Raw genomic sequence first — 16,527 nt, 5'->3', positions numbered from 1 at the left:
CAGTATGTAAGGTTTTTGAAGGGTTTAAATACATGCAGGCTCTAGTTGTTAAGCCGGAAGAGGACCACTAACAGGTGCCCTGTTCCCACAAGCCCAAAGTTAAAAATAAAACCAATGACCTAGATCTTGGGAATTATTTAAATTACCTAATATTTCTTTTAAGAAACAACTAAAAGATGAGGGAGAACAGACATAAACTTTTACTTGTTTAGGCACAGGCTTTCCATGGTAGGATACTCAAGAAACTGATTAAGACCAGTTACTCCCAGGGCAGGTGTTGGCAATTCACAAAGAGTACAATAAGAAATGTGTCCCTGGAGCTGTGCAAGAGGCCCTGAGAAAAGAGTACTGAGAAACTGGAAGACAAGAGTAAGAGACTCATCACTGTATATCCTTCTGTTCTGTTGGACTTTTGACACACGTTAATGTAGTTACTTACTCACAAATAATTAAAATAAAAAATTGTAAACTGCCTTAATTACTTGCAAATATCCAATCCTTCCTATTTCTTATTTTAAGTTACTAAATTCCACTTTTCTTCCCCAACAAAACTACCTTCAGAAAGTTGCCTTAGCATTTCCATTTTTGCATTTTCAATGATATATCAACATACCCACGAATCACTGACTTCATAAGTTATTTTTATTGTAAGACCCTTGAGAATCCACAGGATCAACACTTAGCTTGGTAGTTATCTGCAGAGTGTCTTATGATACTGATCAACTATTTTACGTTTGCCTGGCATACACAGAGTCCCAAATAGTCAAGTGATCACCATGCTTTATACCATCAGAATTCAGTAGATATTCAACAAATTCTTGAACAATTTGACAACATCAAATCCATAAAAATACTGACTCTCTTTTACCTATCCTGGCAATATATCTTAATTTACCAAATCGAAAACATTAGGTATAGGGACTTCCCCAGTGGCACAGGGGTTAAGAATCCGCCTGCCAATGCAGGGCACACAGGTTCGAGTCCTGGTCCGGGAAGATCCCACATGCCGCGGAGCAACTAAGCCTGTGCGCCACAACTACTGAAGCCTGCGCGCCTAGAGCCCGTGCTCTGCAACAAGAGAAGCCACCGCAATGAGAAACCCGCGCACCGCAAGGAAGAGTAGCCCCTGCTCGCCACAACTAGAGAAAGCCCACACGCAGCAACAAAGATCCAAAGTAGCCAAAAAGAAATATAAATTAATTAATTAAAAAAAAAAAATTAGGTATACAATAAGGTCACATGAAATAACCTAATTACTGAAAAAGGTAAAGTATATCCAGTCAATAAATTATGTACTTATTAAAAATGCTGAATATGAACATAAAACAACACTAAAAAATGCTTATGATAATGTAAGCACAAGTGGGAAAAAACAAGGGCACAAAACTATATTAGGATTACAATTATGTTTTTAAAAAGACTATCAAACATAAGATTGCACTATAGAAAATTATTTTATTTATATGCAGTTCAAAAACAGGCAAAACTAATCTATGATGTTAGAAGGATAGTAATTACTCTTGAAATGAGGAGAGGTAGTAACTATCAGGATAATTGAGGGGAGTTTCTGGGATGCTAGTTATGTTGTTTCTTGACTTGTGTGTTATTACCAATGTGTTCACTTTGTGAAAATCCATCAAACTGCACATTTAGGAGTTGTGCTCTTATGCACAGTATACTTCATTTAAGCTTTAAAACTTGTATCTAAAACAAAAGATCAAAATAAAACCTACTCCAATGCTAATTATATTAGGACAGCAGCATTATATAACTTTTATTTCCTCAATTTTGAAGATTTTCTGAAACACATTTAGGCTGCCTTAAATCCTTTCTAGAATAATAAAGCATAAGTGCTTCCTATGTGCCAGACCTTGTTCAAAGTACTTTATACACATCAGATCATCTAATCCTCAGAAAATCATCAAATCCTCATAACAACCCTAAGAAGTAGGTGTGTTATTACTGGCATTTCAAAAGGGAAGAAACTGCCACACAGAGGTTGAATAACACCCAATATAACACAGCTCCTAAGTGGTAGAGCCTTAACATGAACCAAGGTCATCCGGCTCCCAAGCTCATGCTGAGACATTATCCACAGCACCTCCCTAATAAAATTTTACTTTTTCATAGTGGAGGAAAAAAAAAATAATTAAGAAAATAAGTTATTTAATCAATCTAAATCATTACTACTCTATTACTTTATTAGCTTTCTGTGCAGTTAGATGCTAAAATATAGGTGCAAAATTGCATGTTACAATAAGTGGTATAATCATATGGAGTGACTGGAAGTTACTCAGAGCTTACAAAAGAATATACTAGTAATATACCTCTCTTCTATTCTGTTCTTGTCCATGAGAGGCTGCTTAATCCATTGGTTAACCAGTCTTTGTCCTTGAGGGGTTTTGCATTTATTCAGCAATGCAGCCAGAGACTGAGAGCCAGTAGTATCTTCAACAGAACCCTAGTGAACAAAAAATAAAATAGAAAAATGGCACGCTTATTAGTGAAAACCTTACTATGGCATGAAAAATGATTAAGTAATTTGCGGAACAAGAACACTTGACACTGGGAATTCCCTGGCAGTCCAGTGGTTAGGACTCTGTGCCCACACTGCCGAGGGCCTGGGTTTGATCCTTGGTCGGAGAACTAAAATCCCACAAGCCACACAGCCAAAAAAAATTTAAAAATAACCAACCCCTACACTCCCCAAACTTGTAAAAACAAACAAAAAACACTTAACATTCTTCAAATATTAAATAGAAATGTACACAAAGGTTCCTCATCCGAAAATCAAACTTTCAACCTGTTAATCTGATTTTCTGCTGTATATTTTTCCCCAAACCAAAACCACAAAATTATTGCAGTTCTAGACATAAAACTTCTTAGAATGTAATTTTTAAAAACTGCTATTAATACACAAAATTATTCATAAAACCAGGACAAATACTATTTATATAGCTTGCAATTAGAAAAATACAGTAATTCAAAACTATCTCTTTTAAGTATAATATTTTTAAATATTTAAGCTCCTTAGTAAGAGTCTTATATATATATATATATATATAGAGAGAGAGAGAGAGAGAGAGAGAGAGAGAGAGAGAGAGAGAGAGAGAGAGAGAGAGAGAGAGAGAGAGAGAGAGAGAGAGAGAGAGAGAGAGAGAGAGAAACATTTTTAACCACTCAATATTTTTAACCCATGTATTTTTTTCTTACCTGGAAAAGGTTAAGGGCTCTGACTGCTGCAATATCCAATTTCATGTACTGGCTGAAGTCAAAAGTAGTCAGTTCAAACTGTCCAAAGTTTGAATCATCTGATAAGAGTTCTAGAAACTTGATTACTGCACACAATGAAGAAACTGCAACCTAAGATTAAGAATTTAAAATAAAAGATGACTATCACCAGAATTCCAGAGATTTTTTCAAAAAACAAATGGCAAGATGAAAATAAATTTCAAACACTATCATTTTCCCTGTTCTTTCCCAATCCAAAGCAAGAAAATCAAAGTTTAAATAAACCTAAGACTAAAAAATGATTTTCAGAAAGTGAAAATTTACTGTAACAGCAACATTATTTATAATAGCCAAAAGTAGAAATTATGCAAATGTCCACCGAGAGTAAAATGGATACAGCCTGGCATGTTCACATTGTGGAATACTACACACAACAACAGATATAAGCACAAACAATCCACAACAACATGCGACAATATAGATAAATCTCACAAACACGATACTGAACAAAAGAAATCAAACACAAAAGCATGAACTGTATGAGTCCATTTATATAAACTACAAAAATAGACCAAACTAATTCATACTGTCAGAGGTAAGAAGCAGGGTTACCCCTGGTGGAGGTAACAACTGGAAGAAAACAAAAAGGGTCTTTACGATCCTGATACTATTCTGTTTCATGGGTGCTGGTCATGTAGGTACTTATAATTTATAAAAATTTAGTTATACACTTATGATATATGCACTTTCCTATGTGTATTTAAATAAAATGTTTAAATAAACTGCCTATATTACTACTACATAAAATAAAGAAGCTAAGGACATCAAACTGATAGCCCAATGACAAGTTCTACTTACACTCGATACCAGATTCATTGTGAATGTGCATATATTTGCTAATTGATAACACAGTCATCTATCTGCCTCTGCCAAACTCTAACAAATATATAAGGTTGTCACAAGAATCTCCTGCTACGTCACCACAAGGCACAGATGATAACACCTTTTGGTAGCCCTAAGAGCTTCTTCCCATTTTCAACGCTGAAGTAAGTTTCTCTAATACAGATCTGCCTTGACTTATGATGGGGTTACATCCCAATAAACGCATCATAAATGTAAAATGCATTTAATACACCTAACCTACTGAACATTGTAGCTTAGCCTCACCTACCTTAAATGTGCTCAGAGAATTACATTAGCTTATAGTTGGGCAAAATCATCTAACACAAAGCCTATTTTATAATAAAGTTGAATAACTCAAAATTTATTGAATATTGTGCTGAAAGTGAAAAACAGAATGGTTCTATGGGGACAGCATGGTTGTAAGTGTATCGGTCATTTAACCCTTGTGACTGCGTGCTGATTGGGAGCTGCTGCACGCTGCCCTGCCCAGCATCACGAGAGAATTGCACTCAGTATTGTTAGCCCAGGAAAAGGTCAAAATGCGAAGTATAGATTCTTCTGAACGCGTATCACTTTCGCACCATTGTAAAGTAAAAAAAAATTGTAAGTTCAACCATCATAAGTCAGGGAACGTCTATATTGGGATTATTGCTCATACACAACGCTTCTGATTCTGTCACACAAGAAAAGTAAAACAGGTAAACTTAGCTTATAAGGATCAAACTACCATGTGATAAGCAATCACTGCAAAATCATGATAGTAATAATAGTCTGTTTATTGTAGTTTGAAATCAATTTTCAAAATTATAAGCTAGAGCTTGCTCTTATTTAAATATACAATTCTTCATTTTACTTATCAGTGATCCACAAATAACCTGTCAAGAGTTTCTAATATTTTACCATAAAAATACATCCCTCAAATCATACTTGCCTCAAAGATTTGAAAAACTGAAGATAAACTTCAACCACTGAAAAATCCCTTAAAAAGTTACATTGTTTGCATATTCATTTCTACACTGAACATACATAACCAGTGCCAATTTTTGAATTGTTTAAATGTAACATTATGCAATTATTATGCACTGTATATACTTTCACCCTTATTACTTCCTAATCTCCACAACGATCCTGTAAGACAGATAATGAAACTGAAGTAATTTATTAAAAACCCCACAGCTCGTACATTGTAAAACTTTGATAGGTCTTTTTCCCCCTAAACAACTAAGCTACCTCACCTACTTAGGTGACAGTAATCAGGCTCCTTCAGGTGAAACCAATAAAACAATAAACTCTTCCTTACCCCAAGGATACATATTGTGTAAATATAATGAAATTATATTTAAGGTTATGGTTAAATTTTTCTAGTCAGTCCTTGAGTTTTTCACAAGCTTCTTCATAGATTAAAATAAGCTTAAATATCAGTGATCTAGTTTAGGGCTTTGAGATATAGATGACAGAAGCAGACTTCTAAAAAGTCACTATTTAATGGTAAATTCACATTTGTAATCCACATACCTGATTCTCCATTTCTGGCAACACAGCACTATTCACCTGTTCTCCCTTTTTGCCTTTCAACAACCGGTTGAGGTCCTGATAAATATCTTTTGTGGAAAAGTCAGCTCTTTTTCTTTCTGTGATCAGAATTCCTCCTCTCTGAATAACCTATTTTACAAGAAATATTTTAAATTACTAGGAGAAAAGGAACAAGAAAAGCAATAAGGAATGCTGTTATCACTGACAAATATAAAGTGACAACAGCTTAACAAATTATTAACCCACATTAAATTTTTATACAACATGCAAGAAGACACTGGTAATATATGTATTAACATGTATTTTTAAAATGTGTAAATGAAATTTTCATGGAAATTTAAAATTAGGCTCACATAAACCTTTCAAAAAATAGTCTCAATAGTAAAAACTCTTAACAGAATAATACTTGTGGAAAGTTGCCTAAATACTATTTATGCTAAAAATGCCCAGCACAGATATGCTAACTCTCAAGTAGTTCTTATTGTATTTGAGGCTCATGAGAAGAAAAGAATCCTTGGGGGAAATACAACATCCCTTAAACATCTAAATAATAAACCATATATCTATACAAATAGCAAAATCGAACTTTGTTAAAATAAAAGAATCAGTAAAATAATAAGAGGCTAGGGCTTCCCTAGTGGCACAATGGTTAAGAATCTACCTGCCAATGCAGGGGACATGGGTTCAAGCCCTGGTCCAGGAGGATCCCACATGCCGCAAAGCAATAAGCCCGTGAGCCACAACTGCTGCGCTTGAGCTCTGGAGCCTGTGAGCCACAACTACTGAGGCTGCATACCACAACTACCAAAGCCTGTGTACCTAGAGCCTGTGCTTCACAGCAAGAGAAGCCACCGCGATGAGAAGCCAGCGCACCGCAACGAAGACCCAACGCAGTCAAAAATTAATTAAAATAATAATAATAATAGGCTAAAGTTCCACTTGAACTATTAAAAATTAATCCTGAAGAACTGCAACTTATTTGATATATCCAGGCTAAATACAGTCATAGTTTTTTTTCTTTAATGGCCCTAAATCACCTCTTCCCCACCCTGCACCCCCCAACTGTGAAAGCACTCCTTTTATCAATTGTGATCTCTTTAAAATGGCACTGAGTTACTCTTTCGGGAGGCGGGGGGATGGGGGATGATCTGAGGTAGAACAAGTCTTAAACAAGAAACAGCTCCTTCTGAAGTCCTATTAAAGATACAAAGTTTCTATCAAAGATAAACATCAAGACATTCCTCAAAACCCTGTTGTGATTAGACTTAAAAGGTTTTGCCTTTTAAATTTTTTTTCCTTCAGTAAAACAGTATTATGTTAATTTAGAGCCATTCCTAGCCTTGGATTCTCCTCTATCTCTACACTCCATTTCCTTACCTGCCTCAGTTTTCCCATGTCTCCAGCAGTCTCTCCTCCTGGTAAAACACATTCCTTTGGTCCAATCTGAATCAGGAGAGCCTCCAGATTGGAGAATTGATCATTATCAGGAAACTCACACAGTCCTAGCTTCCTCTGTATGGAGTCAACATACCCAACTCCAATCTGTCTTTGGCCATCAACTGTAGACATTTTAACACCCACAACACCAATGGAAGCTGACATATCGTTGTTACCAAAGAGAATGTCTTCAAACTGAGCAAGATTACCTGGAGAAGCCTAAGCAAAAATAAATAAAAATTTTAAGAAACTGTTGAATGTACTTTAAAACTTTACTAACCAACAGAAATTACCCAACCTAGATGAATTTTATTAATGAAACGTTTTCTTACCAAAAAACATTACTTATAACCATATAGTCCAATTAATATTACCACATTTTCTATAAAGTATCCTCTCTACTTTTCCAATTAATTTCAGAACACTTGGGCACATCTAAAAATAACAGTATCAAAAGCGATTTTCAGTTTGAAATTTGGCATCTAAGTTTACACTCACTCACACAATCATTGAGGTACCCAAAGTGATAACCCTCTCAATGATATGCCTAAATTTCTACACTCTGCCAAACTACCTACTGGTTGCACATATCAGAATTTTCACTGAGTAGTTATACCACATAGAAAAACAGTATTATTAGCTTAAATATTAACCTTGGATAGACATCTCTCTATATCAATATGTATTTATTTGTAAAATGCAAAGATTCTTCTAGATCAACGATTTCCAAATAAAGGGTCTTTGCCCAATTTTTTTTTTTGGGGGGGCTGTGCCGGGTCTTAGTTGCAGCACACAGGATCTTTGTTGCCACATGCAGGATCTTTGTTGAGGCATACAGGATCTTTAGTTGAGGCATGCGGGATCTTTTAGTTGCGGCATGCGGGATCTTTAGTTGTGGCAGGTGGGATCTAATTACCTGACCAGGGATCGAACCCAGGCCCCCTGCATTGAGAGTGCGGCGTCTTAACCACTGGACCACCAGAGAAGTTCCTGACCTATTTTCAAAATTTCAAAAAGATTAGAAATCTCTTTAAGACTGTGCAAGGTAAGTAAAGGGTCAAGTTTCTTTGCTTTTGGCTCCACCTGTGTCAAGCTGGTGGGTAACAGTACTTCAACATGATCAGAAGCTAACAGGTTGCTGTTAACGTGAGGCATTTCTGGGGCAACTGATGGACCACAGTATGAAACATGAGATAGTCAGAAATAGTCCAAATGAGCACAGTGACAAGTCAAATTTAAGCAACCAGTAGCCATCAATAGTTCTCAAATGTCTTTAGCATCATAATCATGATAATCATTTATGTTTTCTCAATATGGTTCTGAATATCCTGCAACTATGTATGGATTATTGATTAAAATCTGGATCAAAAATGAAATGGAGGAAGTTCCCTGGCGGTCTAGCAGTCAAGACTTTGCACTTCCACTGCAGGGGGCTTGGGTACAATCCCTGCGACCAAAAAAAAAAGGAAAGCTAGTATTACCTGATACTCAAATTTAAAAAGCACTGATTCAATCACAAATATGAACATCATATTTTCACATACATGCTTTGGATTTACACGCACAGGTTATGCACACCTTAAAAAAACTCTCAAAAGTGAACTAGTAGCTAGCTTATCAAGTAAGATCCCACAAGCCGCACAGCAAAGCCAAAAATTAAACAAACAAAAAAGTCAATTATAGAGGTCAACTATCCTAAATATCACTAATACTTTACAATATAATCAATAAGCTAAAAATGAAAAGATAAATCAGTTTTAGCTGTTTTAGATCTGAACTTCTTAAAATAAACATCAGGATGAAGATACTATCTTTTAACTTGATAAAGATACATATTTGAAGATTTTTTCCCCCCTGACCTTAAAGGTAGGGGTTAAAAACAATGCATCTCAAAGGATTCTGATGACACAAAGGAGTGAGGTGTGATGGGCTGATAATCCAGTTAACCAGCTGAACTCATTATCCCACATTTTGGTGTTGTTACTAACTGAGCTCTGTGAAGAATGAGATAGAAAAACATCACTTTGTAGTACCCTCAATTTTCTATTAAAATCTTTCAAAATGTAGGATAAAACTATAAGTCCCACTTTTCTCAGTAAAGTAGCAATGAAAATTCCAAGGAAATTCCATAATAAAGAATAAATGCTCTCAGATATAATCTTCAGTAAACGTCAACATTTACAAAGGCGGGGGGTGGTGACAGCAGGCAATATGGAAGGAATATTGAAGAATATTCTATTTGGGGCAACACCAACATCAAATGTTGAAATGTTGTATTAAACCTCACAAAAAAACTTTCACAGGCCTTTCAGGTCAGAAAACATCTTAAAAACCTTCTAATTTTACTGTTTATAAGGAAACAGATATAGGAGAAGGCTGGGAAATTTGCCAAGGTCATGCAGAGGGACAGAGGAGAAATGAGATCAGCCAAATACAAGCCCAGAACACTGTCCCGCCTTACCACACATTTATTCCCTTTCAAGGATAAATCTCACCTCCCCAACATTTTAACCATTACCCAATATTTATGTGAAGCTATTGTGTGTGAACAAACAGAAACATGATTTTACAGACTAAAAATAAAGATAGTCCTTAAATAAAACAAAATAGTACCCCCATCTCCATGAAGGCATTAGAAGCACGTCAATACGCCCTTCTAGGCACACCTAGGAATATGATCAGCATTAAACAAAGTTCCACACTTCTAAAAACATTACAGTCTAATGAAAGAGAAAGGAACATACAAATATCCAAACACATTACAAACGTGTATAAATAGATATTTGGGATATGTAAATTTGCGTGATATTACTTCAGAAACAGTAAAATCAAATCTTCTTTAATGCTGGTATTCAACTTTATGTAAAGGCTATTTATTATTTAGGTTTTAGGGACAGTGACAAAGCTCAGAGTATTCATACTCATAATAAGGATTTACTGAATTTCTGAATTGCTATTAAACTGTGATGTTAAAAACCACATGCTAAAGAATATTAAAGTTTCTCACAGCATTTTACTATCACAACCTGGCTAAAATATTAAACCAACACAGAATTCTCTCATGTTTTTATTTTGTCTACTCTTAAACACAACTAAATTTAAATGGAAGATAATTACCTTAAATGCCAAATACCAATCATTCTCCTTGGAGGCCTTATTTCCAGCTCTGTTCTTATAAACTTCAACTCTGTACTGACGAACTAGAAGAAGATCTTTTACAAAAGACTCAAAATTCATTTTACTAAGTACAACACTCTCCACAGTCTTTGCTCCTAAAGAAAAATATTAAAAATACATGTTACAGATTTGAGGATTTGAAGTCATAAGTGTTGAAGACCTAACACAATGCCTCCCCCCAAGCTATGTTGTTTTCCCAGTAATTCATTCACTCAATAAACTATTTATCAAGCACCTATTACATGTCCTAGAGACTTTAGCAGATGAAGGGTATAAAATGGTGGATAGACATAACCCCCTGCACCTCTGGAGCCTACACATCAAAATAAAAAATTGAGAAGACACAAAGACAAAAGAATGAGTCAATATACATACAGCTAATCCTACTTGTCCTTTTTTATCATTTGTTTTTCACAAGTTTGAATAAAACTCTTATGTAATAACTACAATAGTATTTGTATAGGATTTTTTTCAAAAGGTCCATAAAAATAAATTAGTTATTATTCATTATAAAGTGTTCTAGGTAACATAGGTCAAAACTTGAAGGTTCAGGGACTTCCCTGGCGCCCCAGTGGTTGGGACTTGGCCTTCCAATGCAGGGGGTGTGGGTTTGATCCCTGGTCAGGGAGGTGGGATCCCACATGGCTTGCGGCCAAAAAGCCAAAATACGGAACAGAAACAATATTGTAACAAATTCAATAAAGACTTTAGGGCTTCCCTGGTGGCGCAGTGGTTGAGAGTCCGCCTGCCGATGCAGGGGACATGGGCTCGTGCCCCGGTCTGGGAAGATCCCACATGCCGCGGAGCGGCTGGGCCCGTGAGCCATGGCTGCTGAGCCTGCGCGTCCGGAGCCTGTGCTCCGCAACGGGAGAGGCCACAACAGTGAGAGGCCCAAGTACCGCAAAAAAAAAAAAAAAAAATCGTCCACATCAAAAAAAAAGAAAAAAAACAAAGGCTCAAAAAGGTACATCAAAAAGGAGACTTGCATTTCACCACTGTCCCGTACACATCCAGTTCACCACCCAAGTGTTATCACTTTATAGAATATATTTCCAAACATAGTCTAGGCACACACAAGCAAATATAAGGCATTGCTTTTTTCCTCTTTTACATAAATAATTGCACACTATACACACTGTACTGTATCTTTTTTTTTAACTTGATGTAGTATTTTGGAGATTGTTCCATCAGTACATAATCAGCTTCTTTCTGTTTACAGCTGCAAACGTTCCAATGAACCTAAGGAATTTCTATAATTTAGCCTCTTCCCTATGGGTTGTTTCCAATCTTTGTTATTAAAACAGTGTTGCATGAATAACCTTGTATGTGCTTCACTCTCCAAATATCTGAGTGTATCTGTGAGACAAAGTCCTAAAACTAGATTTTATCAAAGGATGATATGTGTGATTTTCATAAATATTGCAGACTATCCCCCTTGGTTGGCTGTACCAATTAACACTACCACCCGTAAAGTATGAGTGCATCTATTTCCCCTATCCAGTCAACTGAGTTTTTGAACTTCCTGGCCTTCATCTTACATCACTGGTTCTCAACGGGGAAGATCTTGCTCCCTTAGCAGACAATTGTCAATGCCTGGGGGGCATTTAGGTTGTTACAACTGGGGAAAGGGAATAATAACAGAATCTAGTAGGAAGAGGCAGGGATGTTGTTAAATGTGCACAGGATAGCCCCTCACAGTAACAAATTAATTCTTCGGTCCAAAATATCAATAGTGCCAAGGCTAAAAAATTGTCTTAGATGGAATATAGCGTCTCACCTTAGTTCTGATTTGTAAATAACAATTTCTTTACAAAATAAATAAAATCACCCACATCATCAAATGGAATTAAAGTTCAATTTTCATATAATATAGGTAATAAAAATTATTCACTTAAAGGTAATTCAGATTATACTTGTAGATTATTCTGACAATTCTGGATCTTATGAAAGATTTAACCTAAATTTAACAATAGATCATATCAAGTACAAATACAAATAAGCATAAAGATTAATTAAATGACATAATACAATTGTTTTGTACAGCAAAACGCAGCTGATACTTTCAATATCAGTTCACTAGTTATAAGTAGTGGACAAGAATCCCTGCTGCCTGTGTGCCACAACTACTGAGCCTGCACTCTAGAGCCCACGTGCTGCAACTACTGAGCCCATGTGCTGCAACTACTGAAGCCTGCACGCCTAGAGCCCGTGCTCCACAACAAGATAAGCCACCACAATGAGAAGCCCACACACCGCAACAAAGAGTAGGCCCCACTCACCACAACCAGAGAAAGTCCACGCACAGCAACAAAGACCCAATGCAGCCAAAAATAAAAATAAATAAAATAAATAAATAAATAAAATTTATATTAAAAAAAAAAAAGGTTATCCTCCGAAGATACTATTTCTCTCAAAGGACTGTTTGTGACACACTGGACGTTCCTGGTGAAGAGCTTGGCTGTATGCTTTAAGTCTGAAAGCTGGGAAGTAAGACTGAAGGGGAACTGGAAGAGAAAGCTACCCCGCCTCCACATGGTACAGAAAAAAAACCTCAGGTTGATACAAGATTCTCCTCTTCAAGAATAATTTGGAGCCCCCATCTTCATTCAGCTGATAATGTGTCTGCTTACATGTGGGCACTGTGCCAGGTGCTGGGATTCTAGGGCAGAGACTGGTTAAGACAGAGTTCCTGCCCTCTGGGAGCTTTCAGTATATTGGCACAGAGTAAAATAAATGCTGTGTCTAAGGTAAGGAGAAGGTCCTAGGGCAAGGAACACATGAGAGGGGCAGCTAACCAGGCAGCCTTAAGATGGGAGTTAAGAAAGGCTTCCAAGAGGAGATGCTTCTAAACTGAGTTCTGACAGCAAAAGAGGCAAAAGATAAGGAACTTCCTTTTTCAGGGACTCAGATTCCTATCTATAAATTGAAGCTAGGTACTAACCCACCTCACAGTGGGCCCAGCCGCTCCATGGCATGTGGGATCTTCCCAGACCGGGGCACGAACCCGTGTTCCCTGCATCGGCAGGCGGACTCTCAACCACTGCGCCACCAGGGAAGCCCCTATAATAATGTTTTGATAGTTGCTGAAAAGTAAGAGAAAAGTAGCTAAAAGGATATGAATAAGTCTAAATGCCAAAAGAATGAACCAAAGAGAGAAGAAATGATCAACAGAAAAGCCATCTGTGAGACGAGGAGAGGGGATCCAGACCACAGCAAAAGGCTCATCTCTTCACTGGCACAACAGGGAAGGAGAGAATGGGTACAGACGACATTAAAAGTATTGGTTCAAGAAACAGCCCAAAAAAAAAAAAAAAAAAAAAAAGAAACAGCCCAAATGTCCATCAACTAACGAATGGATTAAACAAAATATTGTATATCCATACAATGGAATATTTGGCAATAAAAAGAAATGAAGTACTGATAACACAGATGAACCCTGAAAATGTTAAGTGAAAGAAATCAGTCACAAAAGACCAATGTTAGAAGCAAATCTAGAGAGAGAAAGCAGATTAGCAGTTGCCTGGGTTTGGGAGGACTCGGGAAACGGAAAGTTCCCGCTAATGGGTACAGGGTTTCTCAAGACTCAAGTGAACTTTAACCTCTCTTGTAATGCCTCTTCTGACGGCTCCAGTCTTTGGCAATCCTGCCTCTGCCTCTTTGGCAACTTGTTATGGAGCATCCTCCATAGGTTTTCACCTGGAATTGGAATTACTTATGTCTTGCTCTCCACTAGGGGGAGCTCTGCGAAGGTGGGGATACTGCCTTTTGATCTATGTACTCCCAGTGTCCATAACCCTGCCCGACAAGGCAGCACTCAATAAATGTCTACCTAATGAATGAAACAGCTTTTGTCAGTAACCTTCCATCTGCATATGGCAGAGGCAGGACTAAAACCCACAACTCCTTACTCCTCCTATTATGTTCATTCCTACGAGCCAGGGATAAAAGAGATTAACATAAAACTCGATGTTCAGAACATCTAACTACAAGAGGGTGAGAAGTTTGTAGCTTGCCAGGGAGAGATGATGCTAGAGAGGTGGCGATGGGTTACCGAGGGCACTGAATGCCTAGCTGAGGCAGACATACATGACTAGCTCAAGGCCACACAGCTGGTAAGTGGAGGGGCTGCGACTTGAAGCCAGGCAATCTGGCTCCAGTTCGAGGTCTTGACCACTTGGCAATACTGCCTATTAACAGTAGACACTATAGGTCCCTGCGCTGAACAGCGATATAAATGACGTTCGCTAAACAGGCAAAATCACGCTGGCGACGTAAATCGGTCTCCCTAACCCCCTTCTATTCTAAATCTCAATCCTGGACTGGCGTTTGTGATAAAGAGGTTTGGCGGCGTTTGTGACGATATCCACAGCGCCAAAGCTGGAGCGAGAAGCAGACACCCACGCGGACTGCAGCAAAATTAAATAGAACAATGTGTTAAAACGCCTCGCACGAAGCCTGGCACGTAGCGATCGCTATTAGGTCTGATCCGGGGCAGCTCCGGAGGAACAGACTCAGGATGGAGGCAGGGCAGGGGGCGGGTGGCGCCCCATTCGGCCAGGCAGGGGCCGGAGCACGCGCAGTGGCCCCACGAGGCACCAGCGTCCCCGCCCCCGTGTCTCCCTGCCCGACACCCTCCCACTTCCTGAGAGGAGCCAACTCCGCGGGGTCCTCCCCTGAGCCCGCGCCGTCCCCGCCCTCACCTGCCGGTCCCATGTACTTGACCACCCCCTGGGTCTTGAACACCTCCCGGGCGGCCAGCAGCGCGTCCTCCCGGTGCGCCGTATAGAAGTCGCCCCGGTCGAAGAGGCGCACCGTGGTGGTCGGCTTCTCCGGCATGCCCTGGAAGAAGCGCACGAAGCCGACCTCGGCCGCGCTCTCCAGCTGCAGCGTCTCTTTCGGCTGCACCGCCATTTCGGAACCTCTCCGCCGCCTGCCTGATGGAACTGAGCGACCCCGCACCCACTAAGCTGTTTCCCGCCTCCCCTCCCTCGCCCCCCGTGAGGCGTCCGGCCTCTGAGGAGACACCCAATCAGCATCCAGCGCTGTGTTTCGGTGGGTGGGAGTGCGCCGCGACAGCCAATCATAATCGGACGCGGCCGAGCTTCCCGCGCACGCTGGTGACTCTGTCTATTGCGCATGCTTGAGCCTCGGTCGCAGGCCGCCGCGGCAGACACCCGTCCTTGAAAGAATACAGTTATCCGGGTTTTCTCGGCTGCACTGGTGTGGGTCCCAGGTGTATGGTTAGCTAGTTTAGGAGACCAGGTGGAAAGTTCTGGCAGGTTTTGAGCTTATTATGTACCCGGAAGCAAGAGAGTGAAATCAGAAAGAAACTTGAAAACAAGGAAAAACTAGCCTTCGTCCGTATCACAGTATTTTTTTAACCTGTGCCCCTCTCTCTCCAACTGCCTCAGTTTTCGTTTTTAAGCAAATTGCCTGCATCAAGCTTACACGTTTCTTCTCCACAGCCTCCGTCCTGGCCAAATTCTCGTATCGTCCACTCCTTGATTGATTCATACATTCAAAAACAGAAGGCCTGCTATGCGCCAGACTTCTAGGATCTGAGGGTCACTAGTAAAGAAGAGAAAAACCACTGCCTTTGTTGAACTTACATTCTAATGAATGGATTCAGATAATATCCTAAGTAAACTTATAGTAAGTAAACTGCTAGAAGATAAGTGTTTAGGTAAAAAAGATACGGGGGGTGATTTTTTTTTTTTTTTAATGTTGAGCAAAGACTTGAAGGAGGTCAGGTTACATCCTGCACAGTTACCTGCCTTACAAAAGGTATTGCACTCTCCTGTTTGCTCACCCTTCCCCCATAAAAGCAGCCCCAAACCCTGATTCAGCAGCGGAATTACCCCGGGGGCTTTTCAAAGGTGTTCCTGGGCCCCACCCACACATAATGGGTTGGAATTTCTGAAGGTGGGATCTTGGTATCTGTAAGAAAGCTCCCTGGACATTCCTGACAATCAGCTCAGTTTAGAAACCACTTAATTCAAATAGTTTCAGGAGCAGAAAGTTTGAACCATCTGACTGCTGACTACATCTCCCACTTCCTGTAATGCTCCCTCCTCTCACCCCAGCTCTGTGATCTGGAGCAATAAACTTCCCCTTACCTTTTAATACCTGTGACTCTAACGCAAACTTGTCCCTGTGCTCTGGAATGGGCTTGCCCTGCCCTTTGTGTAGCAAACTACTGGTCACTCTTCAGTCCTCAGGCCAGAAGTATGCCCAGTTCCCCCAGGT

The 16,527-nt window shown here is 39.2% G+C and overlaps 1 protein-coding gene across 1 annotated transcript in view; it reads right to left on the bottom strand.

The window, feature by feature from the left end:
• Window positions 1-15,242, bottom strand: part of MSH2 (mutS homolog 2) — a 72,344-nt gene extending 57,102 nt beyond the window's left edge. Inside the window, exons 1-6 of the mRNA XM_024753614.1 lie at window positions 14,982-15,242; window positions 10,222-10,376; window positions 7,045-7,323; window positions 5,650-5,796; window positions 3,214-3,363; window positions 2,328-2,461 (exon numbers count right to left, since the gene is read on the bottom strand). Coding sequence (XP_024609382.1) covers window positions 2,328-2,461; window positions 3,214-3,363; window positions 5,650-5,796; window positions 7,045-7,323; window positions 10,222-10,376; window positions 14,982-15,192 — 1,076 coding nt within the window. The 5' untranslated portion in view covers window positions 15,193-15,242. The remainder of the gene's footprint in view (window positions 1-2,327; window positions 2,462-3,213; window positions 3,364-5,649; window positions 5,797-7,044; window positions 7,324-10,221; window positions 10,377-14,981) is intronic.
• Between the last annotated feature and the right edge of the window lie 1,285 nt (window positions 15,243-16,527).

The sequence above is a fragment of the Neophocaena asiaeorientalis genome, unplaced genomic scaffold (assembly GCF_003031525.2).
Source record: "Neophocaena asiaeorientalis asiaeorientalis breed wild unplaced genomic scaffold, Neophocaena_asiaeorientalis_V1.1 scaffold171, whole genome shotgun sequence".
Taxonomy (NCBI): domain Eukaryota; kingdom Metazoa; phylum Chordata; class Mammalia; order Artiodactyla; family Phocoenidae; genus Neophocaena; species Neophocaena asiaeorientalis.
Note: the sequence above shows the minus strand (reverse complement) of the source record. Positions and strands in the feature narration are given on the sequence as shown.